At 45.9% G+C, this 8,905-nt stretch overlaps 1 protein-coding gene across 1 annotated transcript; it reads right to left on the reverse strand.

Annotated features, from left to right (window-relative positions):
* Nucleotides 1-3,353: 3,353 nt before the first annotated feature.
* LOC127097428 (uncharacterized) lies at nucleotides 3,354-8,380 on the reverse strand. The gene is made up of 2 exons (XM_051035922.1): nucleotides 7,686-8,380; nucleotides 3,354-5,283 (listed from the first exon to the last, which is right to left on the reverse strand). The coding sequence occupies exon 2, from the start codon at nucleotides 5,235-5,237 to the stop codon at nucleotides 3,534-3,536; it is 1,704 nt and encodes a 567-aa protein (XP_050891879.1). The 5' UTR covers nucleotides 5,238-5,283; nucleotides 7,686-8,380; the 3' UTR covers nucleotides 3,354-3,533.
* Between the last annotated feature and the right edge of the window lie 525 nt (nucleotides 8,381-8,905).

Below are 8,905 nucleotides of genomic sequence, written 5' to 3' on the forward strand. Positions count from 1 at the left end.
CCTGGAGCTTCTCCGCTTTTAACTACCTCAGCAGCCTGCTTGTACGAAGCGATGGATGGTTTCTCCTCTTCTTGCTTAGCAAACAGAGCATTCTCCACCTTGACGGTTTCAAATGCCTGACTAGGCGTTTCCCATATCTCTCCATCCATCTCCACATACTTAAACGAAGACAGGTGGCTGACAAAGATGTCCTCCTCTCCGCAAACAGTAACGACTTGGCCTCCCCAGACATACTTCAGCTTCTGGTGCAAAGTCGACGTAACTGCCCCCGCAGCATGAATCCATGGGCGACCCAACAAGCAACTGTAAGCTGGTTGGATGTCCATAACATAGAAGGTTGACTTAAACACCTCCGGGCCAATCTTCACTGGCAATTCCACCTCCCCAAACACGGCCCGTTTTGACCCATCAAACGCCCGCACAATTAAATCAGTCGGGGTCAAAATCAGCCCATCACAGTTTAACTTTGCCAAGGCCTTCTTAGGCAACACATTCAACGAGGAACCGGTATCAACCAGCACATGCGAAAGCACGGCTCCTTTGCATTCCATCGCAATGTGCAAAGCCCGGTTGTGATTTCTCCCATCCACGGTCAAATCCATATCAGTAAAGCCCAACCCATGGCTGGCATGCACGTTGGATACGACCGTCTCCAATTGGTTAATTGTAATCTCTTGAGGAACATAGGCTTTCTTCAATATTTTCAACAAAGCCTCCCTATGCCCTTCTGAGCTCAGTAACAATGAAAGAATGGAGATTTTGGACGGAGTCTGCTGCAAATGATCCACCAACTTATACTCCGACTTCTTGATTATTCTCAGAAACTCTTCAGCTTCATCATTAAATTTGTTATCCGACCCCGCAGGCGCCGGTGTCATCACAGGAGTACTACCGTTATCTGCCACAGCTTTACCCTTTGCCCTGGCTAAAGCCTCGGCCTTTTCTTTTTTCTCTTTTTCTTCCTCTCCCCTCCTCAATGCATCTGGAGCAAACAATCTTCCACTGCGCGTGAAACCGCTGGGACCGGCATTATCCACCCTTAGCACGGTGGTCTCACTAGCAGTCTGTTCTTCAACCTTCTCACCGTTACAGTAGACCTCTCCCCCATAATTCCATGGCACGGCATCATCTTTGTCATATGGAATTGGCCCAGGTACCGTGATGGTAACTGGAGCCTCCTCCACCAGGTTAGACAAATCCACCGGATCATAGTATATAGTTATGGTGGAGACCTCTTCCTTCTTTCCTTCAGTCCTCTCGACCACAATCTCACCACCGTCCATCAGACCCTGGACATGCTTCCTCAGAAGCTCACAACCGTTCGTAGAAATAGTGCACTCAGCACACTCAAACCCACAGCCCGGGTAAACCCCATTCATCAGCAGTTGTCTTTTCAACTCAACCAAAGGCGTCTTCAACTGATCGACCTCAGACAGCCCCACTCTATCTTCCACAGAAATAGCGTTTACTCCCCTCTGACCATGCGCAGGCATGGGATTTGCATTTACGTTGGGAGAAGGCGCAAAGTTGATTGCTTTGGAATCCACTAGGTCCTGGACTACGTGCTTAAAAGCTTTGCAGTCCTCAACATTATGCCCGGGCGCACCCGAGTGGAATTCGCACTTAGCATTTTCATTGTAACTGGGCGGCCTCTGATCAGGTCTCAAAGGCGCCAGCGTCCTCAGTTGCACCAGCCCGAGATCCAGAAGCTTCTTCAACAGAAACGAATAAGTCACCGGAGGCCTGTCGAATTGTCTATCATTTGCTCTGCCCCTGACCTGGTATCCAGCCCTCTGGGGCCTCTGTTGGAACGGTTGTCTTTGTTGCTGCTGTTGTTGTTGCGGTTGTGCTGACTGAGACTCAGCAGGAATTGTTACTGCAGCATTGTGCTGGAAGTAACGGTCCCTACTGGGTCCGCGCTGTGTATAAACTGCACTGGTGTCTCCTTCCTTCTTTCTCTGACCGTTATTACCGAACGGTTTCTTCGTTCCTGAAGAAGACGCAGATGCACCACCCTGGATTTTACCCAGCTTCAACCAACTTTCGATTCTTTCTCCTGCCACCACAATGTCAGAGAAATTGGTGACAGGGCAACCCACCATTCTTTCTGCAAACGGCCCCTGCAGGGTCCCCATGAACAAATCGGACATCTCTCTGTCCACCAGAGGAGGTTGCACCCTTGCAGCCAGTTCTCTCCACCTCTGCGCATACTCCTTGAATCCTTCGTTATGCTTTTGAGACATACCCTGCAGCTGGGTACGACTCGGAGCCATATCAGCATTAAATTGGTATTGCTTAAAGAAAGCATCTCCCAAATCTTGCCAGCTTTTGATATCGGACGATCTCAACTTGGTGTACCATTCCAAGGAGCCTCCAGACAGGCTATCCTGGAAAAAGTACATCCACAGTTTTTGATCCGCGGTGTATGCCGAGATTTTGCGGACAAATGCCTGGAGATGAGTTTCCGGGCAAGAACTGCCATTGTATTTGTCGAACGCAGGCGCCTTGAACTTCTGAGGAATGACAATCCCCTCCACCAGCCCCATGTTGGACATATTTACCACCCCAGGCGTGGCATAGCTCTCCAGCACTTTGATTTTCTCAGCCAGCAGCTGGATTTCCTTATTCTGAGGAGGAATGTCGTAAGGCACAAAAGGCTCATTTCGCATAGAGAACTGGTCAGCCTCTCTATCTTCCTCCTGATCTTCGTCAAACCCATAAAACGGAGGCACAAAGTTGTCTTTCATATTCTGACTAGGCCCAGGTTGACCAGCAGCACCAGCATTATTCACCAGACCAACTGTTGTCCTCTTTCCACCATCACGAGATCCCTGCCCCTGGTTGGAGACTCCATCCAGGTTGACCCCACTGTTCTGAGCAGAAACCCGCTCGAGTTTCTCAACTTTATCTGCGAGAGCCTTCTGACCAATGGCAAAACCTTGCATTATATTGATCAGTTCGGTCATTTTCTCCTTCAATTCCAGCATATCAGCACTGGGAAACTCCATGAGTCTGGGAGTGTTTCTTCTTGTGTAATATCGGTGAGGGCGAGTTGAGTGCAGGGGTACTACTCTTCGAGCGCGAGCAATGGTTCCTGTTTACAAACAAGCACGTTAGTAATAGTCACCTGCAAAATAAAACACAAGTTATCATGATTAATGCATGTATGCAGTGCCTATCCATATGAAGGACACTTTGTCTCTCGACCCTGGCATCATCGAGACAAATAATAAGCCGGCATTAACATTCTGATTAGCAGTGTTTGATTTTGTTGTGCAGATCGGAGATATGTGATTTAGCAAGAATACCCCCAACCATGTGTGTGCTTGTGTAAGTGCATACGGTAAAGCAAATAAAGCTTGAAAACCAATCACTGAATGAAAAATCACCATCACATAGCAAAAGTGCACAATCAGTGCAGTAGTCATACATCAACCAGATAAGGTCAGATACAATCCTCAAGAATAGGAAAGAAATACAGACAAGTGAATTCCGTCAACAAGCCTGACGGTAATTCACAACGAAAGAAAGATCTAACTGGATGAGGGTCCCGCAGATGGCCCTATCTCGCCCTCCATCCTCGCGAACTCTGCGGCGAACCTGAGCTCTATGTTCTCCTGCTGTAGTCTTCCAACTTCCTTCTGATGAATCTTCATCTGTCTGAAGTAGTGGTCTCTCTCTGCCATGTAATGATCTCTCTCGGTCCTGATCTTTGCTTTCTCCGCCTCCCACTCTGCAGCGAGGACTCTGGCTCTCTCATCCCTCTGATCCCTGACTAGGATTTGCCTCCTCTTCTCATCTTCAATCACCTTTGATGCTCTGAACAGCTTCTCCTTTGTGATGTCATGCTCCCGGTTGGACGATGCTAAAGCTTGGCTGATCTTCCCATAATAGGCTGTATCCATCTCAAATCGCTTGGTCTCCAAAGCATGCCGCTTATCCTGATCTTCCATCTTCGCTTTGAGCTCCTGATTAGCTCTCTGAACCCGAGCAACACTCATCTCCAATTCCGTCTTCTCTGCAAGTAGCTGGTCTCGTTCCCGCTTCATCTCTAAGAACTCATCCATACTAACAGTAGAAGGAGTCTCCTCAACCAACGGATACCACGGATCGACCATAGGAAATGGTAGACAAGTAAGCTCCACTCTCTTTCTGAGCCAATCATCGAACGGAGGAAAAGATCTGTTGTTAGCTCTACCCCAGGAAGCCTTGCCCTTCCTCTGAATGCTGCGCCATGCATCGGATACCTGCTTTACCCTATCCTGGTTACCCTCAACCGGGAAGTACACAGATTCCTGAATCTCACTCTTGTACGGTGGAAGCTCCATAGCGAATCCCATTTGCCTCTTAAGAAGTGTCGGGTTGTAATTGATGCAACCCTGAACCCCTATAAGCGGCACATTAGGAAAACCCCTGCAACTGCAGATAAAGTCCTGTCCAACTCCACTACTGTGAGTCCAATCTATGTCCTTAGCCCTCAAGCCCATCAGTTTGGTCGCCCAAGTAACATTCTGGCCCAGAAGAACAAAAGCACCCTTGGATGGTAAGTAACCCATAAACCACTTGACCAATAACTGCGCGCAGCATCGAATCAAACCCCCACGCCTCTTCTCATTCCGGTTATGAACCGAATAATAGACATCTCCAATCAATGTAGGGATAGGATTCCTTCGAATAAACAGGCGGATGGCATTGATATCCACAAAGTTCTTCTGGTTGGGAAACAAAATGATCCCATAAATGCTCGCCGCAACCAGAGCACAGACAGCTTCCCAATTCCCCAATTCTGACTGCTCTTTAGCCTTAGCCTCTAGGAAACTCAGATGAAAACCAGGCAGCTTACCCTTCTCCTTCAGATTACTCTTCACTTCCTCTGGACTCAGATAGAAAGCACGGGAAATCCCACCAATATCAGGTTCTTCCTTAGTAACCCGGAAAGGAACTTGATCCCTGATCTGGATATTCAAAATATCAGCATAATCTTCCAACATCGGCCCTAGCACGTAATCTGGGAAGACGAAACATCTCAGCTCGGGATCGTAAAACTGAAGTAGAGTATGGATGGCGCTCCTGTCTCTGTCCATGAGCCTGAAAACCATCTTCAGAATACCCCCATACACCGCACGAAACAACCCCACATGGTCAGGAGTGATCAACGCTATCATATCCTTCAACACACTGATATCCGGGTCAAAGAAATTGTAAGCAACATCATCCTTCAAGCCGGGTCTTCTCATCTCTGAATAGAAAGTCTCTCAGCCAAGATCTCGATCCAAAGGGTCCCTGCATATGGGTAAACATGTGTTAGAGGTAATTAATGCAAGATGCAATGATGCTGATGAATGAATGCAATGCGTTGCCATCCTCCAAGCCATCTGGTCATCTGCACTGAATCTGGGCTCTGAACTGATCATAACCATCTGAGGAATACACAATCACAATTCTGACCCACGGGTTCCGAAATAAACGGAAGACAGATACATCATCATCACCACTGGTCTCTGATCAGACACACCATCACCATCTGAATCGGCCCAGGGAATCCGAAATAAACGGGTCCCCACTGATAAATATCTCGGCCCGGGGAATCCGAAATAAACGGATCCCCACTGATAAATCACGGACAGCACTCCGGCGTCACGGCAACAAATAACCATAAATCCGACTCATAAATATGTCTCTGAATCACAGCTCAAAAAGTCACCATCTGATTATGCATCTGAACAAATCAACCTCCCCTCACAGGTTAATTCTAAACAGGTCATCCTAAGGCGGATAATAGTCTCAACGATCGGGCGGAGATACTCAATGGGTTTGCCCTTGCGGGTGTGCCATTGTAGCTCCCTTAAGATCGTCTAAACCAAAGATCCGGGAAATGATCGGTCATCAGAGTCAACAGCCCAAAAGAGATAACCCAACCAAAGTGGAGAACCCCACTGGAAGAGCACTTCTCAGATGAACCTCGTCCGACTTGTGGTATGTCACGTCGCAACAATATGCCCAACCGACACATGAGCGACATGAGACCACGCTAATCCTAGGTGTACACTCGGGCCTGGGTTTTAGCCCCACTCAGAACACCCACCCCACACAACAAAACCACCTGCAGAGGACAGCAACAACATGATAGTATGATGCATGCAAACATTTAATGCAAGTATATAAACAATGGTTAGTATAATAAATGCAATAAATAAACAATACAAGCAACCAAACCTATACTAAAGCGCTAGGAGAGACTCGCTTAGGGACCATGGACCAGCATAGGTCAACATGCTCAAATCCCCAGCAGAGTCGCCAGCTGTCGCATCCTGCGAAAAATCAACCGGCGAGCCTAAAAATAAAACACACACAGAGCCGCCACTAAACGTTATTTATCCCAAGATAGGGAAAGGAAACGCTCAGAGAAACCTGGAAAGACATGGTCTCGCGACCAGAGAGAAAAGGTTCGGGAGTCGGTTACGCGAGGGGAAGGTATTAGCACCCCTCACGTCCGTCGTACTCGACGGGATCCACGCTCTAGAAAGATAAGGTTGCTATAAACATACATCACACACACACGCTACCGGATCACACAGGTGGGGTTAAGAAGAAGGGGCTCGGTAAGGTATCGCACCTTATGCCTACATATCTTGTCTGGAACAAGAATCAGAGCCACTGTAGTTCGGCTTACGCCCGCCGAACAACACAAAACAACAAAAACAAACAAGGGTGGCAAACATGGAGCCCGACAACCACTGGATGGAATTACGTCGGCATCCGAACCAAAACACACTCAAAAGGGCAAACATGGAGCTCGACAGCCAATCCTGGGCTTACGTCGGCATCCGAACCCAAACATACATAATCAGATAACAAGTAAACACACGCAAAAAAGAAAAAGGTTGCCCGGAGTGGTCTCGCACGACCACCTGCCTACATACCTCGTCTGGCACGAGGATCAGGGCGATGTAGTTCCCCTGAAAGGGACTAAATTGCTAACCAGAAACCGGGGAAGATACACAACTAGGGAGCTGAGACTCGAGCCTAATGTTGTCATGCATCGTTAACCCTAAGTTCGGTTTTCTATCCTACTTGTATAAGCAAACTAACCTAACCAGGAAAGAAGCTAGCACACAAGCATACAATCATATATCAACATTAAATGAGAACAGGCATCTCAAACAAACATGTCAATCAAATAATCACAAAAACACCCACTATAACCAAACAAGAGGCTCAATCAACGGGGTTTGACCGCCGAAGCGAGTCGTCTGTACAGGCTGGTTTTGCTCTTAACCTTGCCATTACGAGGCTAAGGTGAAGCAGATGAAGAGGTGAAGTGAGGATCAGACCTCACAGCTCATATCCCTAACCAGGGGGAGCTGACAAATGAGCATGGGTCCAGAATGGGGGAACCCTTCTATACTCGATGACTCTGACTCAATGTGCACTGCACAGGATCTTGGGCTTTTGATCTCAATGCTACAACCATGTAATGGGAGCAAGGAGAAGACTCACTGAATAGTGGGGGACAGGTTGCTTGTCCCTACCTTCCACCAATTGCCTTACTTGAAGGACTTTTCCTGCTTGGGCTTAAAAATAAACAAACACAATCATTGCCTCTTAAGGAGGACTTCAGACATTTATTTGCCCGGCCCGGTAGCAGCCGGGTCTCCAGACTACATGAAGTCAAGAAGACCTACCTCAATGCAAGTTGCTTAAGCAACGCAAAGCAAAAGTTCGCAAGGAATTGAGCAACTAAAGGTACCTGTACAAAAGTCAAACAGAATCAGCATCTACTTTCACAAACAGACAACAATATAATGATCAATTAACCAAGTACAATTATACACATAATGAGGTGCATAGCACAAGGCTCACATGAACCAACATCCTACAAAACAAATACATTAGTCATATGTGTCAAGTAACACAATCCATAATGTGGAGCAAATCTCCTTAATCATTATCTTTAACCTGAAAAGGTACAATCACACTCAAAGGTAAGTACTATGACCACTAGGACTAGCCTAGGGTCAAAAAGATGGAAAAATCCTAAAACAGCAGCCAATTCATGATGAAAACCAAGTAATATCAAATACAAAGGGATCCCAATTGGTCCCATATTCAAACTATGTTCCTATTTTAAATTATGCAACCTAGAAGGCAAATGAAGCAATGTTGAGTCTCATACAAACAACCAGCAAGATCATATCCAACCACATGTCAAAAAGGATCCAAAAAATCCACAAAAATTCTATCCTAACCAGAAGGCATTCAACAAGCCACATATTAAATTTCAAATCATTTGGACTAGTAGATCAATGGGAATTAATTAAACATGGTACAGCATGCAAAAACTACATCAAATGAAGTCCAAATTATGCACCAACTTCAATTAGATGGTAAACAGCAATGGTGCATCATAAATCAGTAGGACCAAAGCCAAAAGCTACATTAATGTGTCAGGAATTATGCTATCAATTTTCATGTCCATTGGATTAATTATGAGGATATGGTAACATAAATGCTAAAGGTTATACCTATGGAACTCTAATATGCTAGGCAGCAAGAAAAAATATGAATCAAATCGAAAATGGATTGTAAAAATCCACAAAAATTATCAGTGATAGCTAACATGTTAAACAAGCTTCACGCAAAAAATTAGGGCCATTGGCCAATGGGAAGCATGGTAATCAATTTGGTGAATTCAGCATACCAAACTATGTCACATATATACATGTCCAACTTCAATAATTCATATATAATAGACCATAGGCTAAAAAATTCCCAAACCTATGTCAAAAAATCCAGAAGGATGTCTAGAAGCCATGTTTCAATTTTCAATTAATTTGGATGGAGTATGTGGATTGTAGAATTAAAATGGTAATGTGTATGAAAATATGTACATGAAAAGGACCTC

This window comes from Lathyrus oleraceus, chromosome 6 (genome assembly GCF_024323335.1).
Source record: "Lathyrus oleraceus cultivar Zhongwan6 chromosome 6, CAAS_Psat_ZW6_1.0, whole genome shotgun sequence".
NCBI classification, from domain to species: Eukaryota; Viridiplantae; Streptophyta; class Magnoliopsida; order Fabales; family Fabaceae; genus Lathyrus; species Lathyrus oleraceus.

Coding starts and splice junctions, on each gene's coding strand:
- LOC127097428 (XM_051035922.1), bottom strand. CDS start 5,237: ATGAGAAGACCCGGCTTGAAGGATGATGTTGCTTACAATTTCTTTGAC.